The 24,058-nt window shown below is 45.5% G+C and overlaps 1 protein-coding gene across 2 annotated transcripts in view; it reads right to left on the bottom strand.

The window, feature by feature from the left end:
• Nucleotides 1–1,319: 1,319 nt before the first annotated feature.
• Nucleotides 1,320–24,058, bottom strand: part of KDF1 (keratinocyte differentiation factor 1) — a 172,870-nt gene continuing 150,131 nt past the window's right edge. For both annotated transcript variants that reach the window (XM_086957612.1, XM_086957613.1), the window contains exons 4-5: nt 7,107–7,181; nt 1,320–3,191 (exon numbers count right to left, since the gene is read on the bottom strand). In XM_086957612.1, coding sequence (XP_086813738.1) covers nt 3,109–3,191; nt 7,107–7,181 — 158 coding nt within the window. In that variant the 3' untranslated portion in view covers nt 1,320–3,108. The remainder of the gene's footprint in view (nt 3,192–7,106; nt 7,182–24,058) is intronic.

Genomic DNA, 24,058 nt, shown 5'->3' with positions numbered 1-24,058 from the left:
TCAAAGTATGTGTGCTTCACTCTGCAGCCTGTAAATCAAATTGAATGACACTTTGGACAAGGAAGTCTAAGAGACTATGGCAGACAGCAGTTTTCCAGAGATGCTGGTTTAGCCAACATCAGTCTGGGCTGGAACTAAGCCACAATTTAAAGGATACCCAATGTTTATGTGAACTGTTCCCATATAGTAATTGAATGTACGTTTCCCTCATGTGGATATTCTGCTGAAAATCTAGGACATGTCTGGACCACATGGAAGACCATAACGAGGTAATTGAACAAATCCAAATTGACAGCACTGATCAGGTGAAACATAAAAGGTGCAGCTTAACCCCTTCAATGCTGATGACGAACCCCAGCCGTCATGCACTACGGTGCTCGTGTGCTGATGACGGCTGGGGTTCGTCAAGGCCCGCCCCTGTTTGTGCTGTTTACAGCACACCAGGGGAATCGCGGCCGCATGGAAGGGGTTAACAGAACCTGGTGTGTTCACAAAGGAGGGCTTGAAAAGCTTCCAAGAAGTCAAACAATAAAAGTAACCACCTACAGAACACACAACACGAACTGAAGCACCTGGTGTTTAAATTATTAACCAGCTCAATGGCACGCATTTTAAGGGAGACAAAAATGGAGTGAACCTGGACAGTTTTTGAAACTGTACCCTGCAGCCTAGAGATTTTTGCAACGAATGCTTTCTTCCCTGAGGGCTCTTGTCACCAAGTCTCGAGCAACCTTTTCAGACTGATGTTGTTCCCGAAGAACACCGCATTCAATATCCTCAGGTGCCACATGGAGTCAATTCATAGTAAAGTTGACAGTGTTGTCGGCAGAATACTTAGTCCCTGAGCAAAACTGTTTATCCCGTGTTGAAAGCTAGACTAAGTGACAAAAAAGCACTGTTTGTCTAGGAAGCACTGTAGTTTAGCAACTACTGCACCCTCCACTATTTTGCATCCATGAAAGGGTTTGTACAGAAGAACCAGGAAAGAAGTAACTTAGTAACTCTGATCCCTCATCTACATTACCAATACCCACCCTTGGCCCATCGCCATATGCAAGGCAAGTCAGCTAAATTGTAGCTCTGGGGTGCAATACACAGGATGTTAATGCAGCACAGGAAGGTTGTTCATATACTGAACAACTTTTTGAACACGGAGTTTTGCGCCTTATGAAAAGCATATTAGCTCTGAGCACTGCATTAAAAATAATGATCACCTCCATATTACCACACACATTTCTGGCAAGCGTGGCCAATTGCGGCACCCCAAATATGGATTTCCTTAACAAAAGTGGGGTAAAAAGAAAAAAAACAGATCTAAATTCAGATATTGCCATGACCTTGTTTATTGTATTCTCCAAATAAGTTTCACGTTTTAACTGCATGCACAAGCATAACTTCCAGTTCTGTGCACTTGATGCATCACCTTTGAAGCAAGGCGTGGGCTTTTTTCCACGGGCGGTTGATGGGTTCAGCTAAGGAACTCCTGGTGACAGGGTTAGGAAGATGAAGCAAGAGCTTTGGCCACTCTCAAAAGGGCGATGCCAGCTGAAGATAGAGTAAACAAACGCAGTGTGCCAGGGATTCTTTTCCTTCTGTGTCCTTCTTACAACTGTTTCCAGAAAGCATTGAAGGACAAGCAAGGCCATCTGGACTGATACTTATGCACCTCAACCGCCAGAGAGGGTTTGAAGATAGAGCCCTGCCAAAGCCCATGTACTGTCAAGAACCAACAACCAGCTGGAAATTACTAGAACAACCATCTCTGAAATGTCTAGAGTAGTGTATTTGAAAGCTACAAGCAGTGACTACTCAATGTGCAGGGAGACTACAGTGTGTAACTCAGCCTTCTGAAGCGAATAAATTAACAACGTCGCTCCACAGTACGCAGGGTATTATGCTTCAGAACACAGCACACCAGCATCATGTTGTTACACACTTAAACAAAAAAGAATGCATGAAGTGCTGGACTGACATCAATGCAGTTCTGTGCGTCAGAGAGGAACCCGCAAGAAGGAAAGGGCCAATGGTAGACCAAAATACGGGCAGACCGATTACCTGAAATTGGTTTTAATTTCTAATATGCTGCATTCAAAACTGGCAGCCAGTGCTGCCTGTCTGTTACCCTCTTCAACGAGCCCTTCCACCAGAGTTCTTTTCCTTATAATCTGACTGGTCCAGGTTGGAGATCACATCTGGCACGAGGTTAACAGAATGCTTTACATCCTCCATAAACTTTCACATTCAACTCCTAGATGGAGCAAGGGCAGGATTTGCACTTTGGTTCAACCTGTAGCATTTGTTCTAAGGTGCACGAAGAGAACAAGGATAGGGAAGTCACTTGCAAAAAGCCTCTAAAAACGCCCCTCAAATCTTGTCCTGCATCACAGACATGGCTTGAGTGACAAAATTGGACTGAAAGGATATAGTAGTCTTGAAAAAAATACTCTGTAAAGTGCATACTTAGAACAGACATATTACTTGGTAGATAAGAAATTCCCACAGAAGCAAACAAAATGTTAGCAGCTGTTCACTGCTGTCAAATGCCCATCACCCTTCAACTTTTTTTTTTTTTACAAAAAAAAATGCTGTTCAGTAAAAAGTCTATTTAAAAAGAGGAAATTACATTTTGAAACAGGAACTTGCATTGACAAAGCTACATATTTACATATGAATAGGTTCCATCCCAAAGCTGTGTGCGCCCTGCTAGTCAGCAGAGCTGGGAGAAGTAATAAAAAAAAAAAAGTACATAGAGTTAAATCCTGAAGAAGACCCAATTCTCCTCATTTCACATTACAGGTCTTGGTAGTGTTCCTCCCTCGTCACCGTCACCACTCCAGTTCACTGGCATGGCCCTACCAAGCATGGATCAGACACTGACCCTTGGACGGCTCCACGGTATACTATGGTAAGAGTTAGCAGCAGGCTGCATGGGAGGGGAACAGCACACATCAGCCCCCACAGCGCCCAAGTCCCATTGCTCCTAGTTCAATTAAAAGGCAGAATCAGTATAGCCTTTCTTGCAGAGTCATGTTTCAGCTATCATTAATGGTGGTTGTTTTCCAGCCGTGGAAGGCGCAGTTTCAAAGGCACAAGTTTAGGGCGCGTCCACTAGCAGTAAACCTTAAGCAATGGAGTCCCTGAGGAATCGGTCTCTGTATCTTGAAAGGAGTCAGTTTTGCCTGTCGGCGATCCTGCACAGGAGAGAGGAAAAACATGAGCTTTGTATGAACACTCACTACCTTTGTAGGTCTGGCTTAAGAGCACACATCAGTAACCTTCCATTTTTAACAGAAAGAGCTTTCAGAATGCTACTAAGAGAGGGGCTTAGGCTCCACCCCAATGTTTTTTCTGAGTGCTGATTTGATTGGACTGAAGTTGTGAGCCACCGTTGAAGTGTGTGCTTGCAATGGTCTTTTTGGCTTGTGGCAATGCTTATACTCAATACAGCAGTACGGAGTTCGGTATGGTAGCCAGCAAACAATAATGACTATAGGCGTATCTTCTTATTGTGTAATGTTATGATAAAGGTAGAAGGCCTAACATTTATTGTGAAAAGCATATGTTAACATGAATCCATTCAAGGGTGGATTATTACAGTGCAAAAGTCTGTAGAGAAGAATTTTGTTACATGGAATCTCACAGATTGCCACAGTAAGCAAGGGTTTTAGTGTTGGGAATGTAACCAAACAAGAAGTGGGGATAGATATGCCTAACAATAATCCTCATTGGGCTTCCTAAGGAGGGATACCCTATTGTTTTAACGACTGACATTTTTTACATATTTGTAATTTTATTACGGTCTACCAGACGCATGCCTTATGTGAAAGACTGTGCCCAACACTGTATTTCTGAGCTGCTTATGGTGACAAGCTAATAAAGGTAAGTTTTGAAAGGATGAGGGGTAGTGTCCTGTGGATTGTGTTGACATATTTTCTCAATCTATGGTCCTGTTGCCGAACACTAATGAGTGGGTAGTACCCTTAAACCCACCATGATGATAATGATGATTGATTATCCCTAGTAATCAAGTAGGCATTGTTTCTTTGATAGCTTCAGTGTAGATTGAATGGACTAGTTATTGACAAATAAAATAGCCTTACAAAGCACTTCCTCTGTAGCACAACTAAAATCTACAGCAAGCCTCGTGAGCGAGGAAAATGGGTTGACTATCAAATGGGTCTTCAGTTTGCTATTTCGCTCTTCTTCTAATCTCCTGCTTACTTCTGGTTCAACAGATACCATAAAACAGCAGGAACCCTTCCTGGCAGGTTTTTCTTGCAGTGTGGGTATTCCTCCACTCAGGACTCAATTAGTCTACCTTAAGAAATAAAGATCTAGAACCTAATTTTTGACTTTTTGACTTTGAGTATTAGGTATTCTAAAAGTATTGCTTTTACATCCTCGGACAATCTATTGAGATTATATACCAGGATATCATACCAAAAACACTGATGGGTATCCCTCTACCTAAGCAGGGTTAATGTGTGCATCATAGAACACCACTACCTATAGAAAAAAGAAAACAATCTTTCTTTTTACACAAAACCCTCACCCACTCTAATAGTGGCTTGCTTTATCATCATCATGACATGGTGTTCTGCGAAATACAAATAACCCTTGCTTAGGTGAAGGGATACCCATCTGTGTTTTAGGTTAACGTATTGGGAGAACGCATCCATTTCTTCCTGCTTTTAAAAGAAAAAAGTCTACCCTCCCTTCTAGTTGGCAGGACATCTTATCCGGGCCTTCCGCACTGTTTATTTAATATATCATACTTCCAATTCCCGTACTACCTCCCCATATGCACTCCCCAATACAATTTTACTTAGGTTATAGACAACCTTATGACTTTTTAGGTAATTCATGCTTTTTTCTGATTTGCTTGTAGACCGAATTTTAATACACAGCACAGAGTACTTGGTACCTGGTTGTTTTACAATAATATTTGAAAACCAAGATTTCTAGACGTTATGCTAACCGGTTTGTTTAGTCTTGTTTGTTTTTGGCTCCCCACCTCCTTCATTGCTTATATAATTATTTTCCCTAATTTTTGTATGTTGGATAGTTTTGGTATTTGGTGATCTGTGATGGCTATACTGCTTTCGCTCACATAACTATTACAGTATTGAGAAAGCCGAGGGCCTGCGTGCCATTTAGAGGGTGAACCAGCGTTGGCTAAAACCTCTTATTTTCAACTTCTCTTAAGACTGAACTATTCCGAATATTTAAAACCGCATTTAAATAAATCACTCTTTGAACACTGCAAAGGATAAGCCTTTGTGTATGGTTAAGTTTCTGAGATTTAACTCGTCCAAACTAGAGTTCCACAAACAATTCTCAACCCTACTTTCACTTTGATAATGCAATAGTCCCGATTGTTTACAATGAAAAGTTCCAATGAAGGCTGTAGACCGGAACTATTTATTGTCGAAAGCATGTGTAAAAGTCAATAGGTATATATGGGTGGATTGGTGTTCTACATTCAGGCCATCAGATCAGTATTGGGTTACATGGAATCTCAGATTGAAGAAGTAGGCAAGGATTTTATTTTGGCCACCTTCTCTGACACACCCTCGATAAAGAAAATTTGCACTGTGAGAATTCTTGTTAAGCCCTTGTATGATAGTCTTTTGCTCAACCAACTGTAATTTTATATGCATTTGTAAGTATAGTGCTTGATGTTTGATAGCTGCCTTGTGGGAAAGCTTGCGCTCATGCAATAGGCTTGGTTGTGTGCAGGAGGAGTTGGTTATAATGGCAAGACAACAGTAACAACTATAGGTCTAATTGGTGCGCTGAGGAAAGGTATTTCAAATGCTGTAGGCCTAATCTGTTTAAAAGCTATGACAAAGACAGTAGATCAGATTCCTTTTCTATATAACAAATGCTAAATCCAATAGGTGGATTGTTTTTGCACTGTTAAAGCGTGCAGTTAAGTATTTTGTAACATGAAATCTCACAGGTTACCTCTGCAGGGAATCATTTTGATGTTGGTTACCCCCATGACAAAACCTAGGGGCAGATGTTTTGTACAGTAATAAGTCTTGCAAGAATCTTTTCGAAAGGCCTGCCAAGCCTTAGCTGTCTGCCAGAATCATTAAACAATACAGACATGCATACATATAAATCTGTATCTAAATAGATTCATAGAGGACCTTTAGGTCAGCTTTCATCTATCATTGGTTTGTCAGTGTCACTTACAGTCTGCCTACACCCACGAACGCATACTGCACGGGGTAATGGCTCAGTCGCTGATTCTCTAGCCTTAGAATGGCAGCATTTCTGATCACACGTGTACATACACCTGAAAATGAGTGCGGTTCAGTGTCAGGGCCGGTTGGCCAGTCTTTTAGATTCAAATTTTCTCCTTTTATAGCTCCCCTTTCATTTATTTTATATTACTTTTTTTTTTTAAGAGGATACTCAGCTCCCCATACATGCCGCTTGTTTAATCTGCAGTGCACAGCATTCATGTGACCACTTCTTCTAAACTAGGCAGCCATGAATGACAAAGAATGCAGTAGTCCATAGTGTATCATTGCTTTACCATTTGAATGCATAGTTTCTCAACATGGCGGGCATTCTGGAACTTTAAAACAACAATACTCTATGTACAATCCCACTTAAAAAAGGACACCGTCTTGTTTAGGTTTGTTATTGTAAGTTTAGGCCTACCGCATTTATTTGGCAGCATGTTTTCTTTTTTCTATCTAATTTACCTTGCATATGTTGTTGAGTATTTGTGCGTTTGTGCAGTGGTTGTGTTAGAGGGTGAATGCAAAAATTAGTCGGTGGATAGATGAATGGATGCATGAGTACAGCGATACGTGACAGAATACATATATGTTGACTTATTGAGTGCTTAAACATATCAAGTTCACAAAGGACACTTTCATTCATAAGCCATTCATATAGGCATTGGTAATGCTTATTAAATTATTTCAGTCATGCTCTGGTGAAGGAGTTAAGTCAGTTATTTAAGATAAATGTATGGCCACAGACACTGCCAGAAAGATGGAGAAAAGCTACCAACCATGACAGTTCCAGGCCTGAGACAGATGTTTGCTACTCATACCCTCAATCCACAATGAACGACAAGGTCTTACCTGGAGCACTATAGGGCCTCATATTTCGCGCTTCTACGTCAGATGAGGTTTCTTCGGATATCTGTACATTCATATCTAGAAAGGAGAACAATGAGGAATGTGGAGATAAACAGGATGTGACACTGGTTGTATCACTGGTAAAGAGCCATCACTCAACACCAAACAATTGGCAGGTCAAACTTTCCTTAAAGCGATCCATCATGCTAGCAAAGTAACGTATTAAGCAAAAATAACCAACTGGTAAAATAACATGGCTAATGTTACTCTTGTGAAGTAAAAAAGGGCACACAATGCTATTTTCTAAATAAACCAGCATTACTGACCAGAGGACAACTGTGAATGACGTCCCTGAGGACACTGCAGTACCAGCAGTCAGTTTTACGGAAATATTGAACACACACATACCTGAAAGACCTCGCAAAAGCCAGGAGAGGCAGATGAATGCAATCCTGAGACTAGTACCAGTGGCGTAACGAAACTTGAGGGGGCCCCCCTGCAAACTACATGGAGGAGCCCCCCCCCCCATTCTCCGTGCCAGTCTAGAGCTCTCAAGCCAGCGACCCGCCATACTGCTGGAGATGTGAGTCGATCGTAACGCCACTGTCACCAATCCAGCCGTTATAAGTAACACTGAATGGTGGAGGTAAAGGTTGGGCTTAGTCTGCCCGCAGGCTATCAAAGGTGGTGGTCCATTCATTACAGGGTCCCTGCTATCAGTAGGCCGGGGAAGTTTGCCCAATTTTAGGTGGGTTTCCAGATGCAGACTCCTGTCTTGATATACAATATCGGGCCCACTCTTCGTTCAGTTTTGACAAAAGTGCATCCACTGCTCCTTCTCGTTTCATAACATTAGACAAAGCGACAATGCAGTACTTCAAAAGCAGATGTAACTACAAAGAGCACATTTTGATAATACATTTTATTAGTAGACAAAAGCAATAAGGCATTACATAGCTTCATACACACTTTGACCCCAATTCCATCACAGTCTCTCTCTCTGTCAGTCTGTCAGTCAGTCAGTCTCTCTCAGTCAGTCAGTCAGTCTCTCTCTCTCAGTCAGTCAGCCACTCTCTCTCTCAGTCAGTCAGTCAGTCAGTCAGCCACTCTCTCTCTCAGTCAGTCAGTCAGTCAGTCTCTCTCTCTCTCTTTCGGTCAGTCAGTCAGTAAGTCTCTCTCTCAGACAGTCAGCCAGTCTCTCTCTCAGTCAGTCAGTCAGTCTCTCTCTGTCAGTCAGTCAGTCGGTCTCTCTCTCAGTCAGTCAGTCAGTCAGTCTCTCTCTCTCTCTCTCTCTCTCTCTGTCAGTCAGTCTCTCTCTCAGTCAGTCAGTCTCTCTCTCTGTCAGTCTCTCTCTCTCTTTCGGTCAGTCAGTCAGTAAGTCTCTCTCTCAGTCAGTCAGTAAGTCTCTCTCTCAGTCAGTCAGCCAGTCTCTCTCTCAGTCAGTCAGTCAGTCAGTCAGTCAGTCAGTCAGTCAGTCAGTCAGTCAGTCAGTCAGTCAGTCAGTCAGTCAGTCAGTCAGTCAGTCAGTCAGTCAGTCAGTCTCTCTCTGTCAGTCAGTCGGTCTCTCTCTCAGTCAGTCAGTCTCTCTCTCTCTCTCAGTCAGTCAGTCTCTCTCTCTCTGTGTCAGTCTCTCTCTCTCTGTGTCAGTCAGTCAGTAAGTCTCTCAGTCAGTCAGTCAGTCTCTCTCTCTCTGTGTCAGTCTCTCTCTCTCTCTCTGTGTCAGTCAGTAAGTCTCTCAGTCAGTCAGTCAGTCTCTCTCTCAGTCAGTCAGTCAGTCTCTCTCTCTCTCAGTCAGTCAGTCAGTCAGTCAGTCAGTCAGTCTCTCTCTCTCTGTCTGTCAGTCAGTCAGTCAGTCTCTCTCTCTGTCAGTCAGTCAGTCTCTCTCTCTCTGTCAGTCAGTCTCTCTCTGTCAGTCAGTCAGTCTCTCTCTGTCAGTCTCTCTCTCTCTCTCTGTCAGTCTCTCTCTCTCTCTGTCAGTCTCTCTCTCTCTCTGTCAGTCTCTCTCTCTCAGTCAGTCAGTCTCTCTCTCTCAGTCAGTCAGTCTCTCTCTGTCAGTCAGTCTCTCTCTCTCAGTCAGTCAGTCAGTCAGTCTCTCTCTCAGTCAGTCAGTCAGTCTCTCTCTCTCTCTCTCTCTCTGTGTCAGTCTCTCTCTCTCTCTCTGTGTCAGTCAGTCAGTAAGTCTCTCAGTCAGTCAGTCAGTCTCTCTCTCTCTCAGTCAGTCAGTCAGTCAGTCTCTCTCTCTCTGTGTGTCAGTCTCTCTCTCTCTCTCTCTCTCTCTCTCTGTGTCAGTCAGTCAGTAAGTCTCTCAGTCAGTCAGTCAGTCAGTCTCTCTCTCTCTGTGTCAGTCTCTCTCTCTCTCTCTGTGTCAGTCAGTAAGTCTCTCAGTCAGTCAGTCAGTCAGGCTCTCTCTCAGTCAGTCAGTCAGTCAGTCTCTCTCTCTCAGTCAGTCAGTCAGTCAGTCAGTCTCTCTCTCTGTCAGTCAGTCAGTCAGTCAGTCTCTCTCTCTCTGTCAGTCAGTCTCTCTCTCTGTCAGTCAGTCTCTCTCTCTCTGTCAGTCAGTCTCTCTCAGTCAGTCAGTCAGTCTCTCTCTCTCAGTCAGTCAGCCACTCTCTCTCTCAGTCAGTCAGTCTCTCTCAGTCAGTCAGTCAGTCTCTCTCTCTCTGTCAGTCAGTCAGTCAGTCTCTCTCTCAGTCTCTCTCTCTCTGTCAGTCTCTCTCTCTCTCAGTCAGTCAGTCAGTCAGTCTCTCTCTCTGTCAGTCAGTCTCTCTCTCTGTCAGTCAGTCTCTCTCTCTGTCAGTCAGTCTCTCTCTCTCAGTCAGTCAGTCAGTCTCTCTCTCAGTCAGTCAGTCAGTCTCTCTCTCAGTCAGTCAGTCAGTCTCTCTCTCTCTCAGTCAGTCAGTCAGTCTCTCTCTCTCAGTCAGTCAGTCAGTCTCTCTCTCTCTCAGTCAGTCAGTCAGTCAGTCTCTCTCTCTCTCAGTCAGTCAGTCAGTCAGTCTCTCAGTCAGTCAGTCAGTCTCAGTCAGTCTCTCAGTCAGTCTCTCAGTCAGTCTCTCAGTCAGTCTCTCAGTCAGTCTCTCAGTCAGTCTCTCAGTCAGTCTCTCAGTCAGTCTCTCAGTCAGTCTCTCAGTCAGTCTCTCAGTCAGTCTCTCAGTCAGTCTCTCAGTCAGTCTCTCAGTCAGTCACTCAGTCAGTCACTCAGTCAGTCACTCAGTCAGTCTCTCAGTCAGTCTCTCAGTCAGTCTCCCAGTCAGTCTCCCAGTCAGTCTCTCAGTCAGTCTCTCTCTCTCTCTGTCAGTCAGTCAGTCTCTCAGTCAGCCACTCTCTCTCTCAGTCAGTCAGTCAGTCTCTCTCGCTCTCTGTCAGTCTCTCTCTGCCAGTCAGTCTCTCCGTCAGTCAGTATTCAGTCTGAGTCAGTCAGTCTCTACTCTCTCTCTCTCCCTCCACATTCTCTCCCCCCACATTCCCTCTCCCTCTCACTCTCTCCCCTCTCACCCCCCTCTCACTCCCCCCCTCTTACTCCCCCCCCTCTCACGCCCCCCCCTCTCACGCCCCCCCCTCTCACTCCCCCCCTCTCACTCCCCCCCCCCTCTCACTCCCCCCCCTCTCACTCCCCCCTCTCACTCTCCCCTCTCACTCTCCCCTCTCACTCTCTCTTCCCTCTCTCTCTGACAAAGTAGTGTGTGTTACCATGGGCGTCCGCAGAAATGTTTCCGTAGGGGGGGGGGAACATTTTTAACTTCATCACCATCCCCCTTGCACTCTTCTCACCCTCTTTCTTGCACCCTTCTCTCCGTCCCCCTTGCACCCTTCTCCCCCTTGCACCCTTCTCCCTCCCCCTTGCACCCTTCTCCCCCTACCCCTTGCACCCTTCTCCCCCTCGCACCCATTACTACCTTGCACCCCTCTCCCCTCCGCCTTGCACCCTTCTCCCCTCCCCCTTGCACCCTTCTCCCCTTCCCCTTGCACCCTTCTCCCCTCCCCCTTGCACCCTTCTCCCCTCCCCCTTGCACCCTTCTCCCCTCCGCCCTTCTCCCCTTCCCCTTGCACCCTTCTCCCCTCCCCCTTGCACCCTTCTCCCCTCCCCCTTGCACCCTTCTCCCCTCCGCCTTGCACCCTTCTCCTATCCGCCTTGCACCCTTCTCCTATCCGCCTTGCACCCTTCTCCCCTCCCCGTTGCACCCTTCTCCCCTCCCCGTTGCACCCTTCTCCCCTCTGCCTTGAACCCTTCTCCTCTCTACCTTGCACCCTTCTCCCTTCCACCTTGCACCCTTCTCTACCTTGCACCCATCTCTTCTCTGCCTTGCACCCTTCTCCTCTCTACCCTTCACCCTTCTCCGCTTTGCCCTGCACCCTTCTCCCCTCTGCCTTGCACCCTTCTCCCCTCTGCCTTGCACTCTTCTCCCCTCTGCCTTGCACTCTTCTCCCCTCTGCCTTGCACTCTTCTCCCCTCTGCCTTGCACTCTTCTCCTCTCTGCCTTGCACTCTTCTCCTCTCTGCCTTGCACTCTTCTCCTCTCTGCCTTGCACTCTTCTCCTCTCTGCCTTGCACTCTTCTCCTCTCTGCCTTGCACTCATCTCCCTTCCGGCTTGCACCCTTCTCTGCCTTGCACCCATCTCCTCTGCCTTGCACTCTTCTCCTCTCTACCTTCACCCTTCTCCCCTCTGCCTTTCATCCTTCTCACCATCCCTTGCCCCCCCCTGCGGACCCCCATCATGGTGCCTTCTAACAAGAGTGCTTACCTGAGGGCACCATTTTGCTGCCTCATCCCTTCTCATATGAGCTTTGCCCTGGAGAATGTGCTCTCTGGGGGCCCCCACTCCCACCCCAGGGTCCCAGCAGGATATGCTGCCTCCTGCTCTCTGGGGCCCCCACCCCACGCTTGTCAGGGTTCAGAGCAGTGCTGTGTGCTGCCTCCTGCTCTCTGGGGGCCCCACTCCACCCTTGTCAGGGTCCCACAGAGCTCTGTGCTACCTCCTGCTATCTCTGGGCCCCCACCCCCACCCTTGCCAGGGTCCCAGCAGTGCTCTGTGCCGCCTCCTGCTCTATGGGGCCCCCACTCTACCCTTGTCAGGGTCCCAGCAGTGCTCTGTGCTGCCTCCTGCTCTCTGGGGCCCCCACCCCACCCTTCTCAGAGTCCCAGCAGTACTCTGTGCTGCCTCCTGCTCTCTGGGGCCCCCACCCCAACCTTGTCAGGGTCCCAGCAGTGCTCTATGCTGCCTCCTGCTCTCTGGGGCCCCCACCCCAACCTTGTCAGGGTCCCAGCAGTGCTCTATGCTGCCTCCTGCTCTCTGGTGCCCCCACCCCACCCCACCCTTGTCAGGGTCCCAGCAGTGCTCTGTGTGGTCTCCTGCTCTCTGGGGCCCCCAACCCACCCATGTCAGGGTCCCAGCAGTGCTCTGTGCTGCCTCCTGCTCTCTGGGGCCCCCACCCCACCCTTGTCAAGGTCCCTTCAGTGCTCTATGCTGCCTCATGCTATCTGGGGCCCCCACCCCAACCTCTTTCCGGGCCTGGCACCTCTGACTGAAGAGAAATAAAGTAGGTTGATACTTTGTTTCTCTTCAGTCAGGGGGAGGGGGCAAGGGGCTCTGAGCAGGCTGCAGACAGCCTGCACCTGCTTCAGAGGGAGAGAGGCTTGCTTCAGCGCAAAGCAAGCCTCTCTCACCGAAGAGCTGAGGGGGGCCCGGGCCCCCTTCATTTACTGAAGGGAGTGCCCCCCGTACCGCAGGGCCTGCGGGGGCGTTTGTTACGCCCGTGACGAACACAAGATGGTCCCAGGAAAAATATGAACCCTAAGATGGGTTCATGATCATCGAACATTCAACAGTCGATATTATTTCAGCTGTACTACTAATCGAAACCCTACTGACAGTCCAAAAAATTTGCATAAAACATAACGTCATAGCATCTGTAGGATGAGGGCTTAAGAGGGCATAAAAAGTGCAAAGGACACAGGTCTTATTTTTGGGTGCAGAACGTTACCCTCTTAATAGAGCAATTCCAAAACAGACAACTGGGTGACATGGCAGTCTTCTCACAATATTTTGTTGAGGAAAGGAAACACAATATGCCCCACATTTTACCAATTTTAAGAATGTGGAATTGCCATTAAACACACAATTCCTGTGGCATTGCCATGAAACTCACAATTCCTGGGTAGGTGACCGAGCTTTGCTCATTTGAATAATTATACAAGCACAGGTAATGAAAAGAGGTCTGGGCCTAATGCACTAATTCAAGCACTTTAGAGCAAGACACAAGGGAAGAAGCCAGCAAGAGTAGACAGAGAGGCCTATATATGTAAAGGAGTTCCTCATGCAATTAAAGCAATGTACTGTAGTGGAGGAGGAAGGATACATAAAATAGCCAATAGCACTGGGTGAGGAAAAAAAAAACTACAATGGGCCAAGACAAGATGTCACTGACAAATTTTCACTGTTTATGAAGGAGGCTTGTGGAAGAAAGTGAATGTTTGAAACGCGCAGACCCAAAGCCCACTCTGTGTATATTGTTAGCAGTAGGTTTGGCCGACAGTTGAGCATTCAAAACCCAGACCTAATAAGGGCCTGACTCGGGAAAAAAAGGTGCATAAATTGTTTTAATTTGTAGAATTTATAAAACTCTCTCGAACATTTAGAAATCACGTATTTTGCTTCTGCTGAAAGCGTAAACATTTCAATAGAGTGTGGAAGGTCACCGCAACATACACTGCAGTCACTGAAAAACCAGCACAAAATACTTCGGTGTCTATCTTGATCACACAATTTACCTTAGGCATAATCTACCCTGTTCACAAAGAGACAATGCTTCATTCAAAACCTGTCTGTGAGGAATGTCGAATGAAGGTTTACATGGCGCCATTGTTAAAATAATATTTTTTTTTCATAAGGGAGGGGTGCTGCTTTCTTAAAAGTAGAAACTGGAAAAAAGGGGTGGAGGAGGAATAAGATTAAGTAGTCTGTGGTTTCACCACTTCGTATGAAATACGAGAATGGCTGTAGCCTGGAGGCTAAAAGTACTTTCAAGGTAAGATGACAAAGCCCATTTCATGGAAAGATCAGCATATATTGCAAAAGAAGGGTAATACATGTAAGAAAGTATCTGGAGGAACCAGGTGCACGTGCAGTAGACCTGCACTGCTTTTAAAGAATCTGAAACTCGCAATGAATTGCAGGATCAAAAATATGGCACACCTCTCAAGAGAAAGATTTGTAGCTCATGCATAGACTTCTCAGGAAACTGCAAAAACGTATTTTTTCCTCTTCTAATTTAGAGATCTCATTTATCATTTCTTTAGACTGTGGCCTTCCCTTTATGATAGATTAGGTTCTATGGTTATTTTAGTTTACTGTATACGGATGTGTTACAGCATGCTGTTAGATGTATTTTAAAAAATTTCTTGTTTGAAATGTCTCTCTCCACAACCGAACTTTTAGTTAATATTTGCATTTTGCAAAACCTTGCAAATTAACCAGACAATAAGAAGCATACACGATTAGAATTCTCTTTGCATGGGAGATCTCATCCTAATATGGAAAAGGTTTTTCTTGTTAGCATTTTTGTTTTCAATAATAAAAAAGTGGATTAATCTAAAATAGATTTTTATTCTGCATGTATTAGTTTTCTAATGAACAAGCCACTAATGGAAAGCAATTGATCTGGGAGTTCTTGGTCAAGTAACATGACTAAACTAGACCGCAAAAAGAAAACTTTCAACAAAGTCTTACATCAAACCTGAAAACTGAAAAACAAAACGCAACATTCATCTAATACAAGCCACTGCCCTGCTCTATAACGTGTTTTCACTGAATCAGTGGTTAGTGGTCAGTGGCTGGTGGTGGTTTATCGATTATCACTGATGCTCCCAAGCTTCAGGCATTACTAAAAGACAATTTGATAACTAAGGGGAATATTCACAAAGGCAAACTAATACTTTGATGTAAATATACTCCTTTAGGCTGTTCACCATTTACTAGTAAATTTACTACAACGTGTAAGTATACATGTCTCCACCCCTGAAACCAGGGCGTAGAGCCTAACTGGCAAGGTCAAGGTTACTACTGGCTACTTTTCAAACGTAGGTAGAGATATGGAAAATGTTAAACCTTTATTCAACGTGGTCGATAGCGCGTCTCAATTAAGAAGAAACTTTCTTCTTAATTGAGATGCGCTATCGTCCACGGAGAAGGCCAGACTCGGCCCGGGGAATTCCCGTTCTGCATCCAGTGTCATTACCTGGAGCAACATAAATGGTATATCCTACATATTATCTTCATTTTTCTAATGTTTGTCCATAGGCCGGACTTGGCCTTGTGGGCCTCCACAATGCTCAGTATATGTTTATGCAGCGCCGCGTCGTATATTGATGTCATTTTATTGATACGACATTCACCTTCATTTGAGCATTGATGAAGTTCTCCATGTGAGTATGAAACGCGTTGGCTGAATATATGCTCCTATATCGCATGAACTAATTGATCTGAAATAAAGACTTTTTGAAATTATACATCGATTCTCTGGACTTCATTACCAGACGCAGGCCCACCCCTTGCTTCAAGTTAGGTTCTGGAACACAGAGGCATCAATTGACGGCTAGTGCCTGGGCTTGTTGCACAGGACTTTAATTGTACATGAAACTAGCTTGAGGTGCAGAAGCTACAGTCCGCCGTTCAAGTCCCTTTCTTTTGTACTGAATAAATGAATGTATTTTAACATTATTTCCCATGAGGTTCTATTTTACATCCCTATCTGCATTATTTTCTATTGGGGGGGGGGGGGGGGAGTAGTAATACCAGTTGTTAGTATGTGCGGTGCTGGTCTTATGTACACAAAATAAGCTCCCCTAGAATATAGCAATTTATAGAGATATGTGACATATCCCTCGCAACGCTACTCCGTATAAGTGTTCGGCAAACAAAACAAAAAAAAATCACAGATTGTCCTCACACACCACCAGGTGTCATGCTTCATCATAGGACAATCCTCGCTCCAAAACCTCCATTTGATGGAGCGGGCCTACATCTGGAGTCATGGAGGCACTTTTAACTAAATATGGATCCATGATATAAGTGCGTTAAAAACAAATGTGGCACACTAAAACAATTTATTCGCTAGACCCCCACTTGGTGATTAAAATCAATTCTGGAGAAAAGGGGAATTAGTACCCCATCACCACGGTTATCGGCAACATGTTATGCCTTGTGGCTCAATTGAGTCTGTGGCTTTCATCAGGACGGGCATACGGAATCATAATGAGGCAATGTGCTTTGCCTCCAAACCAGAGTGACCTGTGTCTACCTCTTAACGAATCTCGCTTTCCAATACCTGTGGAAAGACAACATCATCCTTACCATTCCATATTCTACATTTAGGGAATGCATCACAATGCTTGTACATTTAAAAACATGCAACGCTGAAACTGGACCTGGAAGAAGGGGGCATAGGCTTGCCTGAAGGTGAGTTGTATTACTATGCGACTAAGCTACAGCATACGGTGCAGTGTGTGATAGTGGAGGATGACTTGAATAAGAGGCTGCCGAGGGGCTACTGCAGGACCACACTCTTGTTGGAGTTGTTGAGGGGGTCTAGGGTGCCTGGGCACTTTCCTTACCTGACGCGTCAAAAAGGCAAACATTTGGGAGACAGTGATTAGCAGGGTCAGGAAACAGCCCTCACTTGCAAGAGAGCTGAGTATCTAGACCCTGGCACCAGTTAAATGCATAACTGAGGCTATATCGATTGCTCATTGAAGGGAGGACGGTTGTGAGGCGTTGGGGGACTTAAATCCGGTAGAGCAGTTCATTACTTTTGAGGACGCTTGCGATGAGTTCTCGGTGGGGACTGGACAGTTCCTCCAGCAAGCTAAAATTACCAGTACAGTTCGGGAAATTTGGTCAGGGTTCCCGGATGCTCTCGAGCTGTCCGTGACATTGCAGATGTTGCTGACAGTGGGTACTGCTTGAAATTCTGTGTCTGTGCTATAGGGCACTCAAACAGGACAGCATTGGGGAGAGCCTTCCTGCCAAACGGGCATGAGTTAGTGGACCCCTGAAAGAAAGAATGGACCGCAATCTGCGTACTAATTAGAAAGGTGTCCTGTAACAACAGGCATAAATTGCTACACTTCAATTATGTCCACCTCACTTACCGGACGCCAATCAAACTGAGAAGAACATATGTGGGTAGGTTGGTGGCCTGCATAAGGTGCCTCCTTTCTAAACAGGGCCTGGCAGTGTCCAATGATGCGGACGTTTTAGGGCAATGGTGAGGTGAGATTGGGGAGGGTGACTGGCATTGTGATGGAAGAGGCCCCCCAGTCGGTGTCTACTGGGGAGAATGTAGAACCCCCAGGGGGGGGTGATGGTCTGGAAGTCCTTGCAGCTTGAGCTGTTCGTTGCCAAGCAGGACATAGCCATGGGGTGGTTGGGGAGGAGACCCCCTTCAGTGTCACTGTGGAGCAGGGAGACTCGCATCAGGCAGGCTAGGAAAGATGATAAGAGTGAGGGGAAGACTTCGACACCTGGCTGGCAATAATAGGAGGCATTCCAGGAAGCCGAGGAGGGCACCCAGGGTGCAGCCATGCCGGTACAGACCAAGCATGCGAGTACACAATGCACAAATGCAGCGGTAGGGGTCAACAGTACGGCTAAGCAGAAACTGCTGCACAGGTGAGGTTATGCAGAAGATAGACTTGGGATGGGGGGCACTGGGTAGTTCTCTGGTGAATCCATAAATTGAGGAAAAGGATTGGTTATATATGTTATTTGAGACTGGGTGGGGTGGCATGACCCTCCTGTGGCAATGGAGGTGGGAAAAATGATACATTGTGAATATTTTGAAGTTGTCTACTTTGATGCTATCTTGTATATCAATGAAAAGAAGAAAAATAATTTAAAAGAAAAAAAAAGTATATATATATATAAATAAAACAACGCCTTCTCCACAGCAGGAAAAAGCACGGCACACCCCGGGGTAGCAGGTAAGGGCTTTATTAAAATTACATGCGCGTAGTGCTGGCAGTCCCTCGAAACGCTATGGCAGACGCGTTTCAAGCCTTCCAATGGCTCTCATCAGTGCCTGTTCCAGGGGCTCCGCGCTCTCTGTTGATGGCAAACCAGGTGCAGGTGAATGGAAACCGCTCCCTTTATGACGATGTTATGCTCCTCCTCCAGTGGATGTTGTACTGGCCACTCGCGCTTTCCCCCTGCCAGGCAAATGCATGCTGGTGATTGCAGTCCAAATGGAGTGTCTGTACAGTGACAGGGCAAGCTCCACACCATGTGGTGTCCCATCATTCTGGAAATGGGCCGCGGTCCAGCTCGAGTGCCCAGCAGGTTGACCAAAAGTCTTTCCCTCTACTCCTTATTCAGGCGAACGTCCTCGCCTCCTCTCTCCCCATAGCACCCATATCTCGCCTTGGTGGCAGTCTACGCTGCTAGGGGGGGATCCGTGTTGTTTGCAGTTCATGCAAGAAATCCAAAGGGGTTGCTGGTCTTCACACGGTGCACCAGACCGAGAGTGTGTGCCGTTAGTCAGCGACCTGCATGCCGACTTAACATAGGAAACAACGCCTCCTCCACAGCAGGAAAAAGCACGGCACACTCCGGGGTAGCAGGTAAGGGCTTTATTAAAATTACATGCGCGTAGTGCTGGCAGTCCCTCGAAACGCTATGGCATATATATATATATATATATACACACACACTCACACAGATATATATATATGCATACACACACACATATATACATTTACGTGTATGTGTGTTTGTGTATTTTCTTTTTCACAGGGGTTCCCCAGTGTACCTCTACAATGCCATTGCTAGCAAAGAAGCATCCATCTCATTGAGAAGCAAGGCGGAGACAGACCCTTATGAAGCATCCATCTTATTGAGAAGCAAGGCGGAGACAGACCCTTATGTTTGTTTTGGGTAGGACATTGACAAAATCCCGATGCACTAATATCTAAAGGAGCCAGAGAAAGCTTGCTCGGGCGACGATCACACTTGGTTCTTTGGCTTCCATAAAAGATCTTCCTCCGTGCCCTTGAGACAGCCGCTATTTGGAACAACAAGGAAATATTAAGAGGGAACATTTAGCAAAAATCTATTCCTAATATACCAACTTTATGGGACCGGAAACACAAGGCAGCAAAAAGTCCCCAGGCAATGGTTTTCATTGAAACCAATGCTTCCTTGGTTGAATTTTGTCGCTCAGTAAGACTACCTACTACTCTCTGTCAAATGTATACCATGTTCTGCATGGGCTGGAATGCACTGGCATCTAAGTTGTCTTACAAAAAGCATCTGGAGGCTGCCATGCAAACATTTGACAAAGTGTGTGAGACCAGTGACCCTGCCCTTGGGTGCAGCCGGAGATGATTGAACATGAGGGCCACATGAACATAGGACAAGGGCCACTGAGTATGAAGATTTGCAGACTGTCAAAGAAGAGCCAACTAATGAAGAAGTTCATATTAAGGATTTTGACAAATGCATGAGTGGGGTGGTGCTGTAACCATAAGCAGTGGCATTGATCTGCCATAAGCTGGGTGGGAAACAGGTTCTTCCCAGACAGTAAGGGCAGTGACCTGAGCTGGGCTAGAAGCAGTCACTGGTGAGAGTACTAGTATCATCATAAATTAATGGCATATGGCACACATGTGCGTAAGGACAGAGAAGCTACAGATCAGAGGATGGAATAACACCTCAGTTTCAATAGAACTGTTAGAAAGTGAGTCACCTCCCACCCCACACTGATTTCATGTGGACTAGTAAACATATTTGGAGCTAGCAGTGAGAGACCTCCTGGAACAGGAGCAGGCAAAAAAGAAAGGGCACAGTAGAACTGCGACACAAAGAAAAATATGAAACAAACAATAGACACTCCAAGCTTCATGGTGGCAGAGGTAGTGATAAAGAGCTTCATGCACCATTTACATTTTTTTTTACATTAAAGCAGATCTATTTATGCAACAGTAGAAATTAAACAATCTGAAAAGAATTAGGAAAGCCATCAGTGCTCCTGACAACATAGTTAACTCGTTGTAGGAAACACAGTCAAGGGCACAGAGGGTAAAGACATTAAGAAATATGTACCTTATTTAGTTAAACCGATTTTAGAAACCGCGAGCAACCCATAAATCAAATTGATCAAGTTTGTGGAGTAAAAACCTAGTCCCTATCAAGCCAGATGCTGCAGAATATTCGAGTCTTCATACACACGCATGAAAAAAAGGAAAAGATCATGCTGAAAGCACATAAAAGTAGAGACCTAGTTCATAGTACAATCACAGATCATAAAAACAGAACTTCCTTCCAGCTATTACAAGATCTATCACAAATTACAGTGCAGAATGGGAAGACCTTCCATTAAATTACAGCCTTTCTAAAATCACAGAATGTGAAATATAAATATAAAATGCCTTCATTATCTTTTTAATTTGGAAGGAGAGAGGATCGTCAACAAACACTTACTAAAAACCCAAGAGATTCTGGGCCAAGATGTTTAGAAGGAGCAGTCTCCAGAAACCAAAATTATGCCTCACGAGTCTGGAAGAGAGTAGGAAGGATGGAAAATGCGAAATTTCAAATAAGGTAGGAATCTAGCAGCTACAGTGACAAGCCATAGAGCGGATATAAAAAAAAACAGCACTGCCTCACCAGACCACACATTGGACTGTGGGGACCAGTTGTGCTGAAAGGCCGCAGGGAGGGAAAGTGAAAGCGCGCCATCGGGCGTTGTGCTGAAAGGCCGCAAGACTCCGTACGCAGGCACATGTCCTGTCCGGTGCGTACGAGTGCACATCTCCTGTCTCCCTTCACAAGCAAAATCCCCGACAATAGATCTCGCAAGCGAGCAACCCATGCTAGACGAGACCTAAAAAGCTGTGCCTCAGCTAAAGGGACCTTCACCTTGTACAACAGTCTACAAACTTATCTGCCCCCTACATTCACCAAAGGGCAGTGCTTCAGGAAGTTTAATCTGAAGCCCCTTGCTAACAAAGTCTTCATTGAATTTCTGAAGGAAGCCCAGTCATCATTGTCTGATCTAGGTGTCTGGATACCCACACTACAGCATCAGTAATAAAGCCAATACACTTCCCCTGTTTGGGGAAGTTTGGCATGCTACAAACACGAGGCATCCAAAGGGTTTGCACTTTGCTTCTTATAATTAATACTGTGAGCCGCGCTTTTTTCAATGTTAGCACCATTTACCCATGTAACTTCTCACTTTGCTATGATCATGAGGTTATTGCTTCCTTCAAGCACAGGCTAAAGCCTTGGGGAGAGGATGTAGCCTAACGGCTAGGGTGGTCGATTTCTAATCTGGGGAACCGGGTTCGAGTTTCAGCAATGACGTTCAATAGCCCGTGATTCTGGGCAAATCTTTTAATCGCCCCCTGCCTACAAAAAATGAATGGGTCCTTGTGTTATGCAACTGGTGCTCATGTAAAGCGCTCTGACACCCGATACCTTCAGGTCAAGTTTGCGCTACATAAAACTAAGAAAGAAAGAAAAAGAAATGCTCTTAAAGTTCCTAGTATTTGCGTCCAGACATTACTTTATGCTTTGCAACCCCTGCACTGATCAGCTGACTTTGCTGTAGCGGTGGTCTAGTGGGAGACATGCAGTAGATAGACTTGTCAAGTGATTCTAGAGTCTTATCAGCAGTACATAATAAATCACTATCTTTGTATACAATTATACTGATAACTATCTAAAGTCTTGCTTTCCCGAATTGCATGATGTCTTAAAATAAACCTCAATATTTTTAAATCCGGCACGAAAACGTATCTTTACTTAAAATGCCTGATTGTTCCCTCTCCTCTTCGAGCTGGCCCTCCCCTTCTCTTCCGTCCTCTGCATGCCTCCTCTCTGAGCACAACCTTCTAAAATGCCTTAATCTCTACGATTGCATTTCTGAAAACTGCCCACAACTCCAATGAAAAGTCACAACCTTTCCTTTGTTGAAAGTCCTAACCCTGCAACATAATAGTTAATACCTTCAAACGCATCTACTAAACCCATCAACCATGTGCATGAACTCACATATACCCCTACTAATAATCACACCTAACTCATATTAATGTAATCACAAAGAAACTAGAATTAATGCATGTAATGGTTTGCTGAGCACACAAGACTAATTCCAATAAATAAAAATAACCAATCACACTGGACTAACCCTTCGTTCTGAAGCAGCGTGCTCCCCAGCATAAAGGGCTCAACGCCTCTTCAGGGGTAGTAAGTGCTATATAAATGCACTCGCAATGAATTGCTACATAAAGCTCATGGATTCCCTCATCAAGCAGGGAAGACTCAAAACTGGTTATGCCTCCCAAATTAGACAAACAACACTGGTGGGGAGGAAATAAGTGGCAATATCGACTGACAGTAAGAAACGGCTAACGTAGATGGGATTAGGGACTAGTAGCAATTTAGACACCCGCTGGCCACGGACATGTTTCATTATCCAGAGAGGCATCACTCTTACACAACACTAGACCACTTGTAGAAGTTCAAAAGAATACGGCAAATGATAGTGGTGGTTGGACACAGCCACATAATGACCTCAGAAGAAGGTCCGCTCAGGGGGTGTGAGAGGCACACCCCCCCCCCATACTGGAGGCACTTCAGTAGGACCAAGGACACAAGGAGGGGATGGGGAGATAAACATGCTAAGACTGCGGAAAGCGATACAGACAGCGATGAAAGGGCAGGTTATGACACAGACTTCCAGACAAACATGAATCATAAATCATTGTGGAAATCTGCTATTGGAATGGTTACTGCAGAAGCCAAGGATAACACCACTTTATCATAGTGGCAATGGTGGAGCATCATGGCTTTGAAGAACTTACTGTTATGTTATGTTACGTTATGTTATACAGATTTTTAAAGCGCACAGCTGCCCCAGCAAAGGGGCATCCCGGCGCTTTTGAACAGGCAAATGAACACATTACACCACACAAACTGCAGGACCAAAGCAAGAACGGGAGAGAGACTAAAAAACATTAGGGAACAAGTGAGTTTTAATGGCCCTCCTGAATGCATGCAGGTCGTCAAGTGCACGGATATGGGACGGAAGAGAGTTCCAGAGTTTGGCAGCCATAACCCGGAAAGACCGACCTCCAGCTCTACACAGCTTGAACCGAGGCACTACCACCAGATTTTGACAGGCAGATCTCAAGGAGCGAGAAGGGACATAGGGAATGAGAAGATTCTCAAGAATCTGAGGAGAGGACAACTTGAGGATCTTAAAGGAAAGACAGAGTTTTAAAGTCAATCCTTTGCGCCATAGGCAGCCAGTGAAGAGACCGAATGGTTGCACTCAAAGAGCAGAACCTCGGTAGCCCCACCAGGGCTCTGGCCGCAGCATTCTGAAGGCGCTGCATCCGGGCGATTTCCGCCTGGTTCGCCCCTACTAAACCACCTAAATCCCAATTACCACTTAGAAGGCAACAAGGCACTTTGCCTATTGGTGGCTAAATTAAGAGCCAAACAAGCTACATCTTTTCACAATGGGCTTTTATATAATGTTTGGATAGCTCATCATCGAAAACCTAACAAAATGGATGGAGGCTATGATCACAGAGGCTTCTCTGACCCCAATCATTACAGATGTGTATATTACTTTGATAAGCATGCCTGGAAAGGACCTAGCTCAGTATCGGTTAAACATGTCTACTTCTTTCCTATATCTTGATGCCAAGCTACTTGATAAAACTTTGGCATCCCGACTGGCACACACATATCAGATCTGACACACCTGACAATTTGGGTTTCATTGTAGTTGGAGACACGCAAAAAAAATTCTCCACATATTGGACATGGGCTGCATCACTCGGTCATTTTGTTTGCTGCCCCGCTGCTCTGGGACTGATGGGCGGAATCTCAGAGCCTGGAGAGACATCATCTGGGGCCATCTGGAATGGTGGGCTGAGCGAAGCCTGCTTGTCC

This window comes from Lissotriton vulgaris, chromosome 2_1, assembly GCF_964263255.1.
Source record: "Lissotriton vulgaris chromosome 2_1, aLisVul1.2, whole genome shotgun sequence".
NCBI lineage: Eukaryota > Metazoa > Chordata > Amphibia > Caudata > Salamandridae > Lissotriton > Lissotriton vulgaris.
The sequence above is the reverse complement of the archived record's forward strand: the minus strand, read 5'-3'. Positions and strand labels throughout refer to the sequence as shown.